Here is a 22689-nt window from a genome sequence, read left to right on the forward strand (position 1 = left end):
GTATTTGGACAGAAGATTAAACTGGAGGAAGCATACATTTACTAAGCGAAAACAACGGGGAGGACTGGGTCATAAGTTAAGGACCATGTATTGGTTGTTAGGTAGAAAACCAAAACTATCAACTGATAATAAAATATTAATCTACAAATCCATCCTAAAACCAGTTTGGACTTATGGGCTAGAATTATTGGGAATCGCCGCACATTTAGATATTGAAATCATACAAAGATTTCAATGTAAAATATTGAGAACAATACTAGGAGATCCATGGTTTATAACCAATGAAGCCATCCATCAAGACGCCGGACTAACATACGTCAAAAATGACATCAGAAAAGGCACGATAAATATGCAGAGAAACTGAAAGTGCATCCAAAAGTTTAGTGAATAAACCGCATACAGTTCAAAGGTTAAAACGAAAAGTTCCGTTAAAGTTAACTGATTAATACTAAATGTGTTTAAGTGTGTGTCAGATATAGTCAATATTGTGAATAAGTACATTTTATAACAAGTTGTAAGTCCTATTACTTATTGTCTATTATCTACCTAAACATTTAGGTTGAGATTGCACAGATAAATTGTAATAAAAGTGGGGTTAATAAAAAAGATTTTCTATAATTAGGTCCGTACGTTCAATAAATACAATAACAATACACTTAATTTGATATCCATTCTTACTACCACGTCTATAATTAGTCTACTAACAGCTGTTTTTCGTTACTCTAAATGTTATTTTCTCTCATCGAACATGGATGATTGGCATGAGCGACAGTTTTTACTTCTATAAAAATAAGGAATCGAACTGTATCGCTGACACAAGTAAAAATAGGTTATTTGGGGATGCGTATTTTTAGGTAAAGTGATGTTTACGTATTTTGTTATTTGTTTTGGGAGCTTAAATGGCTCACTAAGTGTTGGATCTGTATATCTAATTAAAGCCGTTGGATATTTATTAGTCATAGCTACCAAATGACTTCGATATAGACAACAAAGAGGATTCAGAAGTGCCAATACCTTCTCCGAACTTTTTCTAAGAGGAATTGAAATAACAAAACTGATATGTGTTCTACCAGGAGTATTATTTTGCGAACTATTCCTAACATGTATAAAATGTATATCTTTATATGATTGTTCAGCGATTAAAGTGCTCAAAGCACCTCAAAGTTTGTTCAGTGATCAGAAAAAGCTGCTTGTTATATTTAGGATATCAAATAGAGCAAACAAATCAAAGAAATCAAACAAGTTATACTATGCATTAGCCTGGGAAAAAGAGAACTCACAGAAAAGACAAGGATTTCAGTGATCAGAAAAAGCTCCTTGTTATATTTAGGATATCAAATAGAGCAAACAAATCAAAGAAATCAAACAAGTTATACTATGCATTAGCCTGGGAAAAAGAGAACTCACAGAAAAGACAAGGATAAAAATATATAAAACACAGTCATGATACCGACTGTGCTCTATGCAAGTGTAAACTGGACAATTATGGAAAAACATAAGAGCAAGCTAAATGCAATGGAGATGAGACACCTAAGAAGAACAGTTGGAAAGACAAAATGGGATAGATTAAGTAACGAGACTAATAGGAGAATGGCCAATCAAGAACCCATAATTAATAAAATAGCAAAAAGACAAATGAAATAGTATGTATAAGCATTTGATGAGGATGCAACCCAACAGAATTACAATAAAAGTCCACGAAACAGAGGACATAGTAAAAAGAAAAAAGCAAACAAAGAAAAAATGGATACAGCAAGTAGTAGAAGGGGAAAAAGTTAAACAAAAATCACTCGAGGAATTGAAAATAATAGCAGGAAAAAGAAACTAATGGAAGAGATGGGTGAATGAAATTTAAAATAGTTAACCAAAATCCGGCACCGATAGGATAAAAGGAAGGGGAGAAAAAAATGAAAAAAAAAAACGAGTGAATAAGATTTCTTTAAAATTCTTTTAACAGAAACAAAGGAAATGAGAAAATCTTTCGATTTATTTGTGATTATAGTCGTCGTTGGCGTTTAAGAGCGCAGAAAGGGCGCAAAACCAGTTGTAGCTTTCCCAACATCGTAAATATGTTCCACGTAAACCTTGTGTACAAACAGTATAAATAAATCTATGGAAAATCGTTATTCTGCCGATGAATATAAACTTTGTAGCGCTTTCACGGCACCTTCGATTGTATCGGCGTATTATAAAAAAGTTTTTTACGGCATTTTCAGTTTTTACACATGCAACACTCAACACGCGAACTAATCCCTTCGTTTCGATTGTTTTTCCATATACGTTTTGGTCGGGGCGCCTTTTTCCATTAAAGGAAGGTTAATTGTAGGGGTGGAGGGCGTCTCTTTCTTGCCGTGACGTTTGTTAAAAGATTTGCACAGCCGGGAAGGTCTGTCTCATTTGAATATTGTTTTGAGGAAGGTTTTTCTTTGCTGTTTTCCTTTTTCATCGTTTGTTTATCGATTTCTTTACCTTTCTTGAAGGGTTGTTAATGCTATTCGATATAATTTAAATGTCAGTGGATTTCAAAACCATTTATATTGCTACTAGAAGCAAATTTGCATGTCTAAGATCTTTGACCTTATTTTTAAAAATTCTGTGGATATGAGCTCTAAATGGACAGTCCCATAATACAACAGGAAATTAAGTTTAGATATTCCCGAATGTAAACGACGCTAACCAATATAGCTAATAAAGTCATGACAAAGGGAAGTTTTTCAAATCAGATTAACATAATCTTTAAGATTAAAACAAGGAGACTCCTGTCAACAGACTTATTGAACCTAGTACTAGAAAAGATAGTTAGAGCAGCCAATATCCAGACAAGCGGCACGATTCTGAACAAAAGACAACAGTACATAGGTTTTGCAGATGACTTGGTGTTTCTGACACGTTCGAGAATAGAACTTCGAAAAATATTCACAAAATTTGAACAAGAAGCTAGAAAATATGGATTGACTATAAACCAATAAAAAACCAAGTACCTACATGGAAATAAGAGGAAAAATACAGAAGAAAATAAATGAATCACTCTAAGGAGTAATGACACAGAGTATACATTTGAGAAGGTAACTGAATTTGAGTACCTTCGAGTAACAGTTGCAAATAGAAGTGGCGAAGAGAGAGAAATAGATAAACGGTTGTTGAAGGCAAAAAACGTGTCAGTGGCAGCCAAGATTCGAACTTATGAAACAATAGTGAGACCAACGGTGTTGTATGCATGTGAAACTTGGACAATGAATCAAAAAGAAGAAGAAAACTAGAGATTTAAGAGGAAAATCTTGAGAAAATTTTTTGGTGGTATAAAGGAGGCTAAACCAGAAGATAAAGAGCTAATGGAGATGTGTAAGATATCTAAAATAACACAGAAAATCAGGGCACAGAGAGTTAGATGGTTGGGACATATTTCACGAATGACACAAGAAAGAAACGTCCTAAGAGTTTTGCAGGCAGGAGAACAAGGGAAGAACAGAGGAGGGAGACCACGAAGGAAGTGGTTTGATGCAGTCCTGTCTGACATAGAAGAAATGGGTACAAGGGATTGGAGAGAACAATTGAAGGACCGGAAAAAGTGGAAGAATCTAGTCAAGACTATCGAAGCTAAGAGCCTCTAAGGCCAGTGCTGCTGTTAATTGTTTTATTAAATTTCTTAAACCATACTGTAGTTAATATAAATCAGTGTTTCTTGCGTTTAGGTTCAATGATTAAGGTTAAAATTGGAACTAGATTTTATTTTTCCATTTAAAATCAACGTTTCGGCAGGTCATCCTTGACTTTGATTTAATTTTCAACTATATTGTTCAAGTAGATACTAAATATTTGTATTTTGTATTGAGGGCTCATAAAATTTGCGTTGCAAATTACCTAAACCCCTTTTTGTCGTTTTTTCAGTCGATGAAGAAACATTTAATGAAGAAATAGCCCGTAAAAAGTACAATAGGCACTTTTGTTTAATGTACTTTTTAATTTACAGCGTGACTTCCTTGATGTTGTTTTGTTTATTATCTGATAGTTTTGTCAATTTTTTCCCAATAGACAACATTAAATTAAATAGTCCGAGTTTCTAGGATAAAAAAATAAAGACATTACAGGGCGTTCGGAAAGAATCGTGTGAATTTAGTTTAATGATAATAAAAGTTAGTACATATTATCTTTTAGTTGTTTGTAAAATGCTTTAAATTGTGAATAGGATCGTAAAAGTTCTTGAGAATTATTAGTGTGTAGTTTATTGTTATTGTTGCTACTTCTACAACTGCAAGGAAATCCAATCAACATCAATATGATGCAAGTTTTAATGCATTGCACGAAAAAACATGAAGTAACGATAATCATGGGAGATCTCAATGCAAAAGTAGGAAAAGTCAAAATTGGTGAAAATGGACTGGGACTACGGAATGAATGGGGTGACAGACCACTTCAGTTTTGTCAATAACAGAACATGAATGTTATGAATACATGGTTGAATCTATCAGCCCAAAGATTATACACATTGAAATCTCCACAAGCCAATAAAGAAAATTGCATCAGAAATTAGATAGACCATAATAATGCTTAATCAAATGATAATGATTAATCAAATACCTTAATAGTTATTTATGATATAAGTGTTAAAAGTACACGTTAAAGGCACGCATGTGAAAGTTTGCAGAATGAGCGAAGCGAGTTCTGCAATTCACATGAGTGCCTTAAAAATGTACTTTTTAACACGCTTATCTTTATATTTTTTCTACAAACGTAATTACAGGACAATATCTACAAAAACTTTTACTTGAACTTGACTGATATTCCATTTTTATATTTTTTTGACATTACATCAAAATTGCCTATACGGTCAATACGAACTGCAGTGCCATAAAATTTTTAAAGCACTAGTGCCTTAAAGTAGCATTTTTAACGCTCGTATGGAGTGCTAAAAATTGCATTTTTAACACGGTTGTAGAAAAAATATAATACGTTGCATTAAAAGAAATGTCGAGAACTTAAGAAAAGAAATACGAAAAGTCGAGAGGGAAGATCCCGAGAGACGAGATGCTAAGTTGTGATATGAATGAAAATCAATAATTAAACAAACTAAAGATAATCTAAAAAACACAAACCAACAGGAAAAAAACATTGATGACTGATGAAATATTGGAAATGATTGGAAAGTGTTGAGAAGACAACACAAAAATAAAGATAGCATAAATGTAAAAAAATAATAAAATAAAACGATACACTCTAATATTGGAATTAGACATCACAAGTGAAGTGAAGAGCGTAATAAAAAATACCCGATACATTAAGTTAATCAAATTCCCCAGCATCAACCATCAGAAAATATCGAGAGATGTGTCAATTAAAAAACGATAAAGTTTGAACTGTTATTGCCCTTCAATGACGCGAATCAACGTGAACCATAACGAGCTTATAATTGCGTTTAAAAATCATCAAACCAAAATTACCTATAATCAATTTCATAAATGATCGCAAGCCCTAAAAAACGGCTGTCGATCCCGATGGGATATAATTTAAATCTCATCATTATTACCCAACTATTGGCTGTTCTTTGTATAATGATATTAAACAAATGGGGACTTGGTGCAGCCGCAGAGAAAGATCAGAATGATGATCTTGAATTTGGTGATTAGTCGACTATCTCTGTTTTAAAAATATGTTAACTCAAATCCAGTGTGAAATGGGTATATACAGACTGTCCATTATGGCTTTTCACACAAGATTTTATTAGGATATGTTCAATCCTATAAGAATATTTTTAATTTCAGCTCCCTATACGACTCTAATGTACAAGGGCAGGGGCGTAACAGAGGCCCCCGCAGCATGAAGCTTGCGGGGGGCCCCAATCGATCAGGGGCCCCATCTTGTCGTCTCATATTATGTAAAAATCTGTTATATATTATTTTACGTGTGTATATGTATATCCTTTCTCTCGAACTTTTATGGTGACGATAAACTATAATGCTTTGTACGTGACTATTGAAAGATTTGAGAATTGCAATTTGCCGAATTTTAGAACAATATTTCTAAATCTAGAAATGGGTTTCCTCTTTAATCTCTACCCACGTTTAGTATTTCGATACATACAATTATTCAGAGGCGTAACAGAGGCCCCCGCAGCATGAAACTTACGGGGGGCCTCAATATGTCAGGGGCCCCATCTTTCGTCTAATATTATGTAAAAATGTGTTGTTATATTATTCGCATACATACGTTTTTTAAGCAGTGCAGTATTGAAAATGAACTTGCCCATCCGAATTAATAAAATTGTAGAATTCGCTGATAGTAGTGCACGAAGAAAGTTGTTCTTCTCATAGAATAATACTATGTACTAATGTAATCATTTAGTAATTTTGTCCTATTTTATTCTATACCAATAAAGATGAAAAATGTAAGTCGTCATAAACAATAAAACAATGCATGAATACACCAATAGTTCAGTAAATCACAGTTTTGGAGTGACATTATCAGAGTCACGACGGATGTATTTGCTTGACAATTTGGATTTAGGTTCTAGTTACACTTGACTTCAAAACTGGTCTTATGCCGTTGGTTGCTTTTTCTACATCGGGGGGTGACACCACTTCTTAGGGTCAAAAACATACGTTTAAAATAAGTCCGGAAATGTATAAATTGACTAATTATAAGCAGCTTTTGTTCTATGGAGTTTCTTTATCTATGTTAATACTTTTCAAGTCATTTACGAGTGAAAATGTTTATTTTTCAACAAAAAAATCAGACGGGTTTTCGCAAATAACTCAAAAATAAGTATTTTATCGAATTAAATATTAGATATCGAAAAATATTTGTAGCAAAAATGTAGTATATAAGATAAAAAAAATGGTGTACTTATTTATGAAGTCTATCGACACAGTAAAAGCACAGTTGAAGCTCATGAAAAATTATTCTTATTCGTCTAATTCCAAATCGAATAGTTCAACCTGAAATAACCAAAAATAAAGCACTTTTTGGGAAAAACTCATTAAACCTTTTTTAAATGTTACAAAAAAAAACTTGATTATTATTATTTTTTATACAGTTTCCAGCACCAAAACTATACAAGTTACGCTCAAAAAGTTCCCTTTTTTGGTAAAAAAAAAATCGTGAAAATCTCCCCCTATTTCGCACCCCAAATAAAATTTATCGTGAGCGCTTTACCATTTACTTTAAATATTTATTGTTTATATGATCTGTAAGTTCGACCGTTTCAAAGTTCTTATTTTTGAAAAAAAAAAAAGATTTTGTAGTAAAAATAGTATATTAAGTATGGAGAACGGTAAGGGTTTTATACCGATCGAAGACAATTGTTTGGAATTACCAATTATTGTCTGAGATCGGTTACCCTTAACGTTCGACATGCTTATAACGTTTTTTGCACGATTGATACCATTATAAATTATAAAATTAAACTTTGATACTAAGATAGATACTTTGGTTGTTAGGTAGTAACTAGGGTGCATAACAACAATGGAGAATTGAGTTTTTATTTAGTTGTCAATAATTTTAAGTACAATTCTGATTATTATAAGTTAAAATATGAGCGAAAGTGAATTTGAAGAAATTGAACGGGCTTGGGAAGAAGGGTGTTCCGCAAATATTCCCGAAAAATCCAAAATCCGTTATCAAAATACCTACCAAAGTTTTAAAAAATGGTGCGAAGGCAAGAATTTAAGAATCGAAGAAAAGACTCTATTGGCATATTTCGTTCAAAGACATATGCAGTTGAAAGCTCCTGAAGCCTCTGGGCAGAATATTCAATGATTAAATCCACCGTTTTTCTTTATGATGGCATTGATATTTCCAAGTTTTTGAAGTATTTGAAGAGAAAAAATGTTGGATACTACTAATGTATGCGATTCTGCAGGAGTTTCTGTTAGAAGTGAAACCACAGCCCAAACAAGTGGGATTTCATTAAATAATTTAACAAATTGTACCATAAGTTTCAATATTAATAAATAATTCGTTAGTTTTCTTTATTCTTTCAAAAAATAAATTAAAATTAAGAGATTTTTTAACTCGACGGTAAGTGAATTACTTACCGTCGAGTTGGAGTACTTACCGTCGAGTTGGATTACTTACCGTCGAGTTGCTAGTAAATGTCACCTACTGACGTAAAATCTGTCACGGTAAACAGTCAAAAATGATCAATCGTGCAAAAAAGGTTTTTTTTATTTTGGAAAAATGCCTTTTTTCAAAATTACTTAAAAAGTATTAGTGATACGAAAAATCTCAAAGAGTAAAGAAATGTAGGTTTTGCTTTTATAAATATGTTGGCTTTATTCTTTAAGACAAAAATTGGTTAAGATTTTAAGATATGGCTGTTTAAAATTTGCATATACTCGTGATTTGTGACTCGTAATATAAATATTTTTACTCATAAATAACTCGAAAAGTCTTGAGTTGACCACTTCGGTGGTGACACTGAAAAATTACACGGTGTTGCTATATTTTACGTTCATTTACTGGGCTGTAACGACATATAGGTATTTGTAACACATGTCGCATTTAGTAATTTTTTAAAGGGGCCCCCATTTCCAATTCTGCAGGGGGGCCCCGACGGAGTTTGTTACGCCACTGTACAAGGGGAATATACAGCATTACTGTTTTAAAAGATTGACATTTTAAAACTTTTGACGTCTCAACGTATACTATAACTGTTATCAACTCTATTTACGTACATATATCCAATAGGGATGCAGTTAATCTTTCGGCTGAGACAAATTTTCAAAAAAAAATCCAACGTTTGTTCTGATTCAAGAGTGTCATTCGCGAAAATTTATAGTTTGAGAATTAATGAGGCAGATTGAAAAGGACTTTGGGGCAACAAAAGCAATCGCCTCAAAAATTTTAATGAAGAAAATTCTTTGGCAACACTTCAACGCATGTATCATTGTCTGTCAGTGGCGTCCGATCGTAATTTTTAACAGGATTTTTTTGTAAAAATTGAAAGGAAATATATAATAAATCTAAGTTTATTAGAAGTAAAAAGGAAAATTTAGGATAATTATAATCACAACTGTGGAATTAATGGGTATGGAAAAATGGGACAGAGCAAGGCTTAAGTGGATAGCAGGAGTAACGGAAGGTGCTGAGAATCCGTGCTTCCCATTAGAATACCTAAGTATAAAACAGAATGGAATTAAGACACTTCAGAAACTCAAGGCCTACGAAGAACTCTAGCGTAGCGCCTCACCCGTGTTGAGCTGCCCCCCCCCCACTTGCAAAAATTAAAAAACAAATAGCCCTGATTTATGAGCTATTTATGAGCTCTCATATTCCGCAAACTAAAAATTTTGAGCTCGTTCCACTGAGCAGGAATTTAATACCCCAGTGGGGGGGGGCTGAGTCAGCCCCCCCCCACTACTTAAAAATAGGAATATTGAATCGGTTTTTGCGGCAGAATTACGAGCTATTTATGAGCTCTTGAAATTATATAGTTTCGATTTTTGAGCTCATCCCCTTCACCCCCAAACAACCCTTTAATTGATTTAACTTAAGAGAAAGATGCTGAGAAATCTTAAAATATATCGTATTGCGGATATAATTCCTATAGCTTATATACTCTAAGAATAAACTATTAAATCAAGGGCATTTCGATTATTGAGCTACAACCCCTTCGCAAGAAAACCACCCTATCTTCCCGGCTTAAGAGAAAGTTGTACTTGAAATGCGTTAAACTAATTATTTGGCGACTACATATCATTTAATAATTAATAAGCTTCCAAATTACGCGCATTTAGATCAGTAAATTGCAATTTATTTTGTATAGTGCAGTCACTGAAGGTAAAAATCAACGATTACCTTCAAGTTCGGTGAACCTTCATCGATTTTCACAAAAATTGGTCAGTGGTTAGAGTATACGTCAAGAAACAAAGGTGACATGGCACCACCTTGCGCCTTTACCCTGAGGGTGGATACCGCCCCTTCTCGGGGGTGAAAATTATTTTATAAAAAATAACTGCACAAATCAATAAAAGAACAAATTAAAAGCAAAATTTATTATATAAAGTTAATAAAATAAGTCAATACTTTTTAAGTTATTAAAGATCAAAGATTTTAATTATTTGTGAAAAAAATGCATGTTTTGAAGAGGTTTTTTGTAAATCACTGAAAAACTGTAAGTTTTTACAAAAAAGTTAATAGTAGTTTAATTCGTATAGCTTATATTCTAAGAATAAACTCTTAAATCACGCAACTTTCGATTATATAGCTACAACCCCTTCGCAAGAAAACGACCCCATTTTCCCGGCTTAAGAGAGAGTTGTTCTTAAAATAATTTAAATTGATTATTTGGCGACTACATATCGTTTAATAATTTATGAGCTTGCAAAATATACGCATCTCAATTATTGAATTGCCATTTTCTTTCTATAGTGCAGTCGCTGAAGGTAAAAATAAACTATTACCTTCGATTTCGGTAAATCTCCATTTATTTTCACGAATTGACAATAACAACTTGGGGTTTTAGCCTGGGGTACATGTCACCCCTTCTCGGGAGTGAAAATTACTTTATTAAAAATAACCCCACAAATCGAGAGAGGGACAAATTTTAAGCAAAATTTGTTATATAATGTGATTAAAATAAATCAATACTTTTTGAGTTATTAAAGATCAAATATTTTAATTTTTGGAAAGAAATTGCATGCTTTAGAGCGATTTTTCATAAATGACTCAAAAACTGTAAGTTTTTACAAAAAAGTTTTCATCACTAAAATTGAAGCTAATAAAAAATATAATAAATTGCTTACTTGAAAAACCTTTAATGTTAATTTAAAGTAAGTTATTGGTAATTAAATGTATATTTTTTTCCGCGACTGTTCAAATCTAAGGGTTCAAGCTTAAATAACGGGAAAAAGATGCATTTTATAACACTTAGGTACTAAATACTTGTCAAAGTACTTAGAAATACCCATCAAAAATAAGATCCAGAAAAAGTTGATAGTATCAAAATCCGCTCACGAATTTTCGTGAAAATGAATGGAGATTTACCGAAATCGAAGGTCATAGTTGATTTTTACCTTCAGTGACTGCACTATAGAAAGAAAACGGCAATTCAATAATTGAGATGCGTATATTTTGCGAGCTCATAAATTATTAAACAATATATAGTGGACAAATAATTAATTTAAATTATTTTAAGTACAACCCTCTCTTAAGCCGGGAATATGGGATGGTTTTCTTGCGAAGGGGTTGTAGTTCAATAATCGAAAGGCGCGTGATTTTAGAGTTTATTCTTAGAATATAAGCTATACGAATTAAACTACTGTTAACTTTTTTGTAAAAACTTACAGTTTTTCAGTGATTTACAAAAAACCTCTTCAAAACATGCATTTTTTTCACAAATAATTAAAATCTTTGATCTTTAATAACTTAAAAAGTATTGACTTATTTTATTAACTTTATATAATAAATTTTGCTTTTAATTTGTTCTTTTATTGATTTGTGCAATTATTTTTTATAAAATAATTTTCACCCCCGAGAAGGGGCGGTATCCACCCTCAGGGTAAAGGCGCAAGGTGGTACCATGTCACCTTTGTTTCTTGACGTATCCTCTAACCACTGACCAATTTTCGTGAAAATCGATGAAGGTTCACCGAAATTGAAGGTAATCGTTGATTTTTACCTTCAGTGACTGCACTATACAAAATAAATTGCAATTTACTGATCTAAATGCGCGTAATTTGGAAGCTTATAAATTATTAAATGATATGTAGTCGCCAAATAATTAGTTTAACGCATTTTAAGTACAACTTTCTCTTAAGCCGGGAAGATAGGGTGGTTTTCTTGCGAAGGGGTTGTAGCTCAATAATCGAAATGCCCTTGATTTAATAGTTTATTCTTAGAGTATATAAGCTATAGGAATTATATCCGCAATACGATATATTTTAAGTTTTCTCAGCATCTTTCTCTTAAGTTAAATCAATTAAAGGGTTGTTTGGGGGTGAAGGGGATGAGCTCAAAAATCGAAACTATATAATTTCAAGAGCTCATAAATAGCTCGTAATTCTGCCGCAAAAACCGATTCAATATTCCTATTTTTAAGTAGTGGGGGGGGCTGACTCAGCCCCCCCCCCACTAGGGTATTAAATTCCTGCTTAGTGGAACGAGCTCAAAATTTTTAGTTTGCGGAATATGAGAGCTCATAAATAGCTCATAAATCAGGGCTATTTGTTTTTTAATTTTTGCAAGTGGGGGGGGGGGGGCAGCTCAACACGGGTTAGCGCCTCTAGTAGACCTTGACAAACAACATTGTGAACTATGAATGATACACGACCCACTGTTAAACAAAATGTTTGGAAAAAGCAAGTAATGACGTTTCAAATATGTAGTCAAAAAATAGAAATATCGGTCATCCACCACACAATCCTGATTTGGCACCAGATGATTTTTTTTTGTTATGTAAAAAAATCAATTCTAACGTTTTTTGCGTCTTGAAGAGCAATTAATTCTTTTAAAATGCACATTTCGAAATTTCCTTAGCAGATAAAATTGCTTCGATACTTGAAATGTGTGCGAAAAAGTACTGATCTTGAAGTGTATTTTTGAAGATAATAAATCTGTCTCAACGGCAGAATTTTTATAGAACAATGATAGTTAGAATACGTGAGTGAACTGAAGAAATCAGCAATTAAAAAAATGATAAAAATACAACAAGAGTGCACTGACAGTAAACTAATTAACCCGATAAAAGGACCAGGATGATGATGATTCTATCAATGATCATTACTTTGGTTTTTTGTATACATAAGTATTTTTTTTTGTTTTGTCTAATCGTAACCAAACAGAGATAAGAAACATAGTAGGTTACGGAGTGGACCATCAAAAAAGCCGAGAAGAAGCTTATAATGGCATTTGAAATGTGGGTCTACCGTAGAATGTTACGTATACCATGGACCTCACGTTGCACAAATAACTCAATACTAGAAGAACTCAACATAAAAATTAGACCCAAAAGAACTATCAACCAAATGTACTGAGATATTTTGGACATATAACTAGAAGAAGAGAAGGCATGGAGCGAATGGTAGTTAAAGGCAACATAGCGAACAAAAATCCAGATGAAGATCTTCAGTATAATTCGACTGCATAAAGGACATGACTGTTCATTATCTGAACCAAAATGACGCGCATAGGACAGAGATAATTGAACAGGAATAGTCAAACAAATTACATGACGCCACTACATGCTTACGAATGAGAAACCAGAAAATAGAGAAGAAAAGACCAGATAGCGAATTAAACGCTATTTGGTCTACTACGCTAAAAGCTACTTGCTTTAACCCGCACAATATGGTAAATTTACATCTATTGACTCCAAATTCATCCATGGACCAAGACGAATGTATATACAAAATTTTAAGGCTTTATAAAGTCTCCTTCAAGAGTTAAAGCCCGAAAGGCTAGTCAGCGAAGAAGATATGCAATGATACGACTTCAAGAACAACCTTTGGGTTATACTTTTGGTATAAATATAATGAATGGGTCAGAACTATAAACTAAAAAAATATATCATCTGATTTAGAAAGCTAAATAATTTTATTTTTTGTCTTAGTGTTCATATCTTAGTGATAAAAAAATTTACCCCTTCCAATATGTAACCACCAACAGCTTGAATACGTACACCAATATAAATATTTTGGCTGCTGGTTCAACAATTAACTTGATTATAAACAAGAAGTAAGAGCGAGAATAGAGGTAGCCCGACATGGCTTTATCAAAATGAAAAGCTTATTTTGTAACAGTAGCATTATTATTAGCCCTAGATGTTGTTTTCTGCATTGCTATATATGGCCAATACTTTTGTATGGAACGGAGGCCTGAGCGCTCAACATACTGCTGATGAATAAGTTAGAAGCCTTTTAACTCTGGCTTTATAGAAGAATCTTGAAAATACCTTGAACAACCCACACTACCAACGAAAATATTCTGAGGAGAATATATACAGACAGGGATCAAAGTTAGAAAAATTAGCTATCTGGGACACATAAGAAACCAAAGATTGGACTGACCTTGATTCAATATCTTTGTTTAGAGCCGCATTGGATAGACAGAAGATTTCCCATTGTAGTCGCTAACCTCCATTAAAGAAGACAGCGCCTCAAGAAGAAGAAGTGTTCATATCTAATAAATTGTATGTTTTGAAATATATTTGGGATTGGTTACTAGGACCATAAATTTTTGTGTCGAAAAATCGACAATACATTCACACTTTTTACTAAAGATTAAAAATCAATCCCTTTTGTCCGCAGATGAACCTGCCTCTGTTTGCGTACCAAATTTTAGGCGTTTCGTGTCAATGGTCACCGTTTGTTCTCTATGCACAAGTTCTTAAAATAAAGCGTCAATGTCAATTAAATAAACATAAATTTTGGCTATAAATGTCGCGAGACATGCGTTCACATAAAATATTGTTCGTTAATATTTCAACTATATGGCCGAAATGAATCGTGGTATTGATATCATTATTAGCCTGTGAAAGTATTTATCTTCTAATAGGGTAATGCCGCGGTCATTTGGGAGTTCAATGGTATTTTTAAAAATTGCAAAATATGATTGTGGTAGCCAATACAATCAAATTTATAGATAGAAGTGGGAGAGAGATGAGTAAATTTTGAAAGTCATCGTAAACAGGAAAAGAAGCGAATCAAACTTTCCTTAAACAAAGGCAAAAAAGATATGCTCAAAGGGTCTGAGTCTTACCATGGGAGAAAAATTTCAACGTTAGTGAACGTTCATATATTTCTCATTACTGGAAGGCGTTAAGACGCTAGAAGAAAAAAATGGAAGGAAACAAGTATATTAATAGCATATACTACCACAAAATGTGATCAAAGGGAGCCAAATCTGGCAAATAAGGAGGTTGATAAACAAGAAATACTTTAAATCACCTAATTTTCTTTTCAAAATTGCTTCTGTGTGTAGAATTATTTCTGACGTTTAATACGAATGTACCTGGAAGTACTTGGCATACATTTGTGTTACTTTTAATTAAGATCATTTTCTATGATCTTAACACATGAAACTTTGCTAAGCTATTGTACAAATATGAAGAACAACCATTAATAACTGAAATCTGGCAAGAGAAAGAAACACCCACAGATCGGAAATTAGGCATACTGTGTTTGCCTCAAAAAAAAGGGAGACCATATAGCATGTAATAAGCACTATCCAACATGAGAAGGTGCAAGAGTCAGAAAAGCTTTCCAAGAGAGCCAATTGGACAAGGGAAAAGCTTTCCAAGAGAGCCAATTGGACAAGGGGAAGACCGTGACTTAGACAACGAAACATCTCTTGGAGTTAGAGCATGGAGAAGAATTGCTAGAGACAGGGATAAATTGAGTATTGTTTTGAAGAGGGCTTTGGTTCATAACGAGCTGAGATGTCATTGATGAAGATGATAATGATGGTGATGATAGGAAACAACTAATCTTTTATTTGTGCGTCTTTATAATACAAATAACGACTTTTAAGATGCTTACCATAAAAATTCATATGATTATTTTCGGTAAAAATCCCTGTCTTGATATAAAATAAAATGAAGTGTGACCTCACTATTTAGAACAATGTGTTAGATATTTAAATATGTATATACGATAAGTTAGACTATTATCTTGAAGTACACTGCAATTATCTTGACGTAATCGTCAATTTAAATAAAGACATATTTATCAATAATTTTGGCGGAAGTAAAATCCAAACGATATTTAAAACCCAATTTTTGTATAATAACGTCGATATTTAGTTATTTTCGGAAATGAACCACGATAATTTTTCATACTGCGGTTCACCAAATTCGTTTCCTGTTTAATAACATCAGCTATTTGTTTATCTGTTGGTAAAATATATAATTAATTTAATAAATATCGATTTACCAGGAAGACCATCATTTTGTTTGGTTCCCATAAACAGTACAAAAAAAAAAGTTTATTTAAAAACGATAACATATTCCTGAAATAATTTTCTTCGATAAAAAAAACCATAGATGAAATGAACACGGCCGAAAGGGAAAAACAAAAAATGAAATAGATTTTATACCATCCTCAGAAAAACGAATATCAAAAGACGTCATAAGGTTTAACTCATTTAATAGACAATTACAAAAACAAAATAAAATAATAGAGAGAAGAAAATTGCTACACAGAGAGGAAAAAATAAATGAATATAAGAAAGTAAAGATTAAAACTACACATATGATTAGACGAGCTAGGCAAAAAATTATACCAAAAACAAGTAGAAGAAGTGCTAGAACAGAATAAAAATACGATATATTTGGACAAAAAGGAAAGAAAAAGAAAGATAATAGATGTGGAATAATGAGCAGATACTATAAAAACAAAAAACATAACAGGCACAGCCCTAGAAATTGCTAAAAAAGAAAATACCAAAGATGATAAGTTACAAAAGAAGAAAAATAATAGAAAGAAGATTACCTACTATATAGACAGGAAAACCAAAAAGCAAACGAATCTGAGGAAGTAAAAATAAAAACTAGATAAATGATTAAAAGAGATATGTAACAAATTATACTAACAACAAGTGGAAGAAGTCCTAGAACATAATAAAAATATAACGTGTTTGAGGAAAAAGGTAGAAAGAAGGGAGATAATAGATATACATGATGACCTAAAATGTGGCAGAGTATAACAAACAAGGGAGATATGGAAACAGTTACGGATGGCCAATATTCCATTTTGGAAGGAAAAAGGCCAAAAAAAGAAGAAGAATATACTCCTATACTTATTGACGTCCTGAGCAAACAAGTTAAAATAATGTAATAAAAGATATCAAACACAAAGAATATTAGTAAGCTTTCATGGTTGATATTTTGTAATTGAATATTCTTTTCTGGAAATAGAAAGATCATTATTGGGCATAACGGAAAGAGACAGGGTAAGAAACGAAGAAATTCGTAGAAGCAGTGGTGTAGAAGACATTACAAAACACATAGCCAAAATTAAATGGAAGCGGGCAGGACACGCCGCTAGAATGAGAGATAATAGGTGGACCAAAAAAATGTTGGAGTGGAGACCGACAGCGGATAGACGAAACCCGGGAAGAGCACCCACAAGATGGACTGACGACATAAAGAGGATTTGTACCAACTGGATTGCAGCAGCGCAGGATAGATCTGAATGGAAGTTTTTCGAGAAGGCCTATGTTCAGCAGTGGACGACTATGGGCTGATGATGATGATGATGATTCTTTTCCGGGTTTATAAGTTGTAATCTCGAAACTTCTCTGCACCACGTTACGTCTGTAACTACGACAGACATTAAGTCAGTCATTATAACCTAATAAAATAAAAAAATCAAAATGTAATTCCGTACAGGTTGGAATAAATTTTATATCAAAGTTTAGGTGAATACAAAAGATATTTTTAAAAAAGTATCCAAATCATATGAGGGGATGATTGTTTAAATAATTAAAAAGGGGTCAGTTTTGCACAATATTTACTTTTTTAATTGCTGAGGTAATTTACATTTTAATGAAGGTTTTTAGGGTTTTTTCCTACAAAGCTGAAGGACAAATCTTTCACCTAAGACTTAATAAATTAAATTTGACCCCTATTTATTTAAATAATTATATATAAAATTTAAAAATCAAATTTGCAAATAGTATTTTTTGCGTTTTAAATAAGCACTATAAATTTACTTTATTTAATAGGAGAAGTTGCTCTATGTTACCAGTATTAAGCAAAAAAAATTGGTTAAAAAATATTTAATAATATATGAGATATTTAATTTGTTTATCAATTGTTACTATATTTTCAATTGCAAAAACGCGGTTGTTACCAAAAGAATATAAACCTGCTTAGAATCTCATTACTCTTATTTTTATGTATGATTTCGATAAATGTATTGATAAATTCAAATTTCAATTTAACTTCCCTCTAAAATGACATTTGAAAATTGTTCCAATTTGTTTATAATTTGTTTTTTTAATAACGTCGCGGTGATTAAACATTTTGAAATGCTATTCCGATAATCGGGCTCCTGGGAATTTTTCACTAATTAACAAATTTTTTTTTGTCGTTTGTTCTTCTTCTTTTTTTTCTTATAGTAAAAGATATAGTTGTGCTTATAGAGGGGGTTTCATTAAGAATGTCCAATCTCTGAGTTGTCGATTCTAGACCTCAAAATATTAAGATTTAACCAAAATCACTTCAATAAAATATGGCTCCTTATTGAGTTACAGGGTGGTTTATTTAAAAATTTAAAAATTATTTTTGCTCAGTATTTTAAAACTTTTCGACAAATCCTTTTCATACTTGGTAGAAAGTGTAAGTACTATACACTCTATGAAATTATGTTAAATACAGGTTTCCGGCTATTACCAGAGGCGTACGACAGGCAGACAGGGGAAAGCAAATTATTGACCCTTCCCAAATTCTACGTCACTGGTGAAATTGCCATTTTAGCACAATTTTTAAATTTTCCAATACTGTCTATGTAAATAACATTCTCTTTACTCGTAACGATAAAGTCATTAGTTTTCGAGATATTTGAAGTTAAACATGTAACGGCACAGTTATTTAGTTATTTTGATTAATATATTGTGCCACTTAATTTTTAGTTTCAAATATCTCAAAAACTAATAATTTTATCGTTAAGAATAAATAATATACTCTTCAGTCTTAACGATAAAATCATTAGCTTTCGAGATATTTGAAATTAAAAATTAAGCGGCACAAAACCTTAATCAAAATAAAATAACTGTGCCGTTACATGTTTAACTGCAAATATCTCGAAAACTAATGACTTTATCGTTACGAGTGAAGACTAAGTTATTTACATTGAGAGTATGAGGGAATCTAAAAATTGCGCTCTCGTACGCCTCTGGAAATAGCCGGAAACCTGCATTTAACATAATTTCATAGGGTGTATTGTACCTACACTTTCTACCAAGTATGAAAAGGATATGCCGAATAGTTTTAAAATACTGAGCAAAAATAATTTTTAAATTTTTAAATAAAACACTCTGTAGTAACTCAATAAGGAGCCATATTTTATTGAAGTGATTTTGGTTAAATCTTAATATTTGGAGGTCTAGAATCGACAACTCAGAAATTGGACATTCTTAATGAAACCTCCTCTATAAGCAAAACTACATCTTTTACTATAATTAAAAAAAAAAGAAGAAGAAAAAACGACAAGAAAAATTTGTTAATTAGTGAAAAATTCCCAGGAACCGGATTATTGGAACATAATTTCAAAATGTTTAATCCCCGTGACGTTATTAAAAAAACAAATTAGAAACAAATTAGAACAATTTTCAAATGTCATTTTAGAGGGGAGTTAAATTGAAATTTGAATTTATCAATACATTTATCAAAAACATACATAAAAATAAAAGTAACCAGGTTTTACACAGTCTTATATTCTTTTTGTAATAACCGCGCTTTTGCAATTGAAAATATAGTAACATTTGATAAACAAATGAAATATCTCATAAATTAATAAATATTTTTTAACCAATTTTTTTATTAATACTGGTAATATAGCGCAACTTCTCCTATTAAATAAAATAATTTATAGTGCTTAGTTAAAACGCAAAAAAATACTTTTTTGCAAATTTGATTTTTAAATCTTATATATAATTATTTAAATAAATTGGTGTTCAAATTTAATTTAGAAAGTCTTAGGTGACAGATTTGTCCTTCAGCTTCGTAGAAAAAAAAAACCCTAAAGACCTTCATTAAAATGTAAATTACCTCAGCAGTTAAAAAAGTAAATATTGTGCAAAAATGACCCCTTTTTAATTATTTAAACAATGATCCCCTTTTATGATTTGGATACTTTCTGGAAAATATCTTTTGTACTCACCTAAACTTTGATATAACATTTGTTCCAACCTGTACGAATTTACATTTTGATTTACATGAAGTGTAATCTTATTTTACTAGACTATTATGACTACTGCAAAAGATCAGTCAATGTAGAAAAACACCATCAGATAAGACAATCATCAAATTTTATTTGAATAAATGCAGATACTTTGTAGAACACATTTATACCCACAAAAGGTTAGGCTAGAACTTTTTACCTTACCCTCGTATCTCGGATTTTATTTTATCTGCCGCTTTATTCTTCTTTTTCGATAATTTAAAATTGATATCTACACAATATTTTTAAAGCATATGGTCTTTAATCATTAAAATAACTGTTACCCGGCAAAAAATTGCAAAATCATCGGTCTCTCGCAACAAAGATGGCAGATATTATCAAATACAATCGGTTTTTCAGGTTAACTGTAGTAAAATTGATACCTGAAAAGAGAAAAATAGCTAATAGTCTGCTTTTATTTCGAGATATCAAATAATCACATAGTTTGATCCATTCCATGTTGACAATATGTTGGATGCGCGCTCCCATGAAAAAGTAATTACATTGTGAATCAGCGATCGTGGAAGTGGAAGCATAAATGCAGATTATTATAGAAAACGGTCGACATCTACCATTCAAGATAAATACAAATATTAAAATGTCATCTCACAAGAAAATATTGTCTCACGATTGTACGAGAACGGTTTTCTAATCCGTCCACTAATTCTTGTTTAATAATAGTCGAGAAACGATTCTTTTGAACCTATATACTTTAGCGCTACAAGTTGTGTCTTTAACATCGTTTAAATACTTTCTTTTTAACTCAGGGTTCAATGTTACATAAATTTCATAGCAAGAAATATGTTAAACGACCCACTGACAGTAAAGCACGAAAATGACAGACCAAGTCATCCATTAAAACCTATATAACGGAAACTTAAAAGTTTTCACTACAAAAAATACAGAAAACCATAGGCGTAACCAGGATGATCCTAAGGGGGGGGGGTTACAGCTACTGGAAAGGGGGGGGTTACAACTACTGGAAGGTCTCTGAAGGGTATGGTATTAAGCGTATAGAGCTCAAAGTACATCCCAATGGGGGGGGTTATAACCCCCAAAACCCCCCCCTGGTTACGCCTATGCAGAAAACACATTGAGATGAAGCAGTAACACGAATAATCCAAGCTAACGACGAAGCAGAAATTCCCACAGAAGAAGAGGTACAAAAAGAAGTTAAAAATGTCCGGAACGGAAAAACAATAGTAGAAGATGAAAAAGCAGTGGAATTAATAAACTACAGATGAAGAGAATTGCTCAAAAATAAACAAGCTAATACAAAAAATCTGGACACAAAACACACTACCAGATGATTGGAATAGAGCTGTTATAGTGGCTATCTGTATCTATATAGAAGGAGTACGAGAAATACAGAGCAAGAGCCCTCTTAAACACCACATATAAAATTCTAGCAAACTTACTCAACATGACACTTAATCATGAACGGGTTTAGACTGGGAATATCGACAATTAATTCCATACATACAGTGGAGTAAATAATTCAAAAATCTTGAGAATACAACAAAGAAATTCACGTAATATTCATAGACTTCAAAAGCGCTTTTGCTCCAATTAATCGGACGAAAATGATGGAAGAGCTAGAACATCTTAAAATTCCAGAAAAATTAAGACATATGCTATATGCTAACAGTAAGTCTAAATAACACCACAGCAAAGATCAGTTGCAACGGAACATCTAAGGAGAGCGAAATAAGCAAATGCGTGAAACAAGATGACTCTTTATCCACAACACTGCTTAACCTGATATTTCAAGCAATAATGAGGACAAACTTCGTATAAACAAAAATATTATTACAGATCAACTTATAAAGGATAAAAGTATAAAAACAATATTTATTTAAGGTCTCCAATAAATTACCAAGAAAAACATCAAAAACTCACCTTTCTTTGGTATCAACGACTTCAACAGAAGTATCGCGTTTTCGTCACAAGCCCAAGCGTGCATTTTTCTGTAGCTGTCTCTGCCTTTCTCCGTTAGCTTATCCCAAGGTTTAGGTTTCGAGAGCAATTCTGAGACCGTGCCTTGAGAAAGTCCCAAAATATATTTCGCGAATAATCTTTGGCCAATGTTGTGTATCGATAGCAGTTCTCGTACTCTCCGGGATATGTGAAGAGTGTCTGGAAATAGAAGAAGAAAAAATATTACGACAAGCTTCAGTACGAAGAATTAAAATCATGCAGAAATACATACAATATTAAATCTGTCCATCTAATTTGCCCTAAACATCCATCCTTGGACATGGGCCTACTCTTCCTTCATCCATGCCTCTCTATCTTAGGCATTTTGCATCCACTTTGACCTGGCGTGTTTCTTCAGATGATCTGACCATCGCATTATTTGTGGCCTTTTCTTTTATGGTTTCACGGCCTCCAATGTATAATCATCTTAGTCCATCTTTCATCCTTCGGCCTTAAGATATGTCTGGCGAACTTCTATTTAAGCTTTGCTACTTAGGTTGAGATATTTCTCACTTTTGTTTTGTTACGGATCCATTTGTTTCTTTTCCTGTTTTGTTAGTTTAATGTTCAGCATTTGTCTTTCCACGGCTCTTTCTCTTTGCTATTTTTTCCATATTTTCCTTTGTAAGTCCAGGTCTGAGAGCCATATACGAGAACAGGGAGTACCTCTACATTGATTGAAGACTCTTGTTTTTAGGTATTGGGGTATTTTCTGTTCTTTAGAATACAAGACAGTATTCCGAATGATGCCCAGGCCAATCTTGTTCTTCTCATTATTTCTTCGGTCTGATTGTTCTATTCTTGTTTGTGCCACTGTATTTATTAGTTTTTCTTGTTG

General features: G+C 32.6%; 1 protein-coding gene across 5 annotated transcripts in view; it reads right to left on the reverse strand.

Annotated features, from left to right (window-relative positions):
- LOC114332157 (homeobox protein cut) overlaps nt 1-22689 on the reverse strand; it is a 366341-nt gene that overhangs the window by 28997 nt on the left and 314655 nt on the right. For all 5 annotated transcript variants that reach the window (XM_050645993.1, XM_050645994.1, XM_050645995.1 and 2 more), the window contains one exon: nt 21774-22010. In XM_050645993.1, coding sequence (XP_050501950.1) covers nt 21774-22010 — 237 coding nt within the window. The remainder of the gene's footprint in view (nt 1-21773; nt 22011-22689) is intronic.

Source organism: Diabrotica virgifera, chromosome 3 (assembly GCF_917563875.1).
Source record: "Diabrotica virgifera virgifera chromosome 3, PGI_DIABVI_V3a".
In the NCBI taxonomy this organism is placed as follows: domain Eukaryota; kingdom Metazoa; phylum Arthropoda; class Insecta; order Coleoptera; family Chrysomelidae; genus Diabrotica; species Diabrotica virgifera.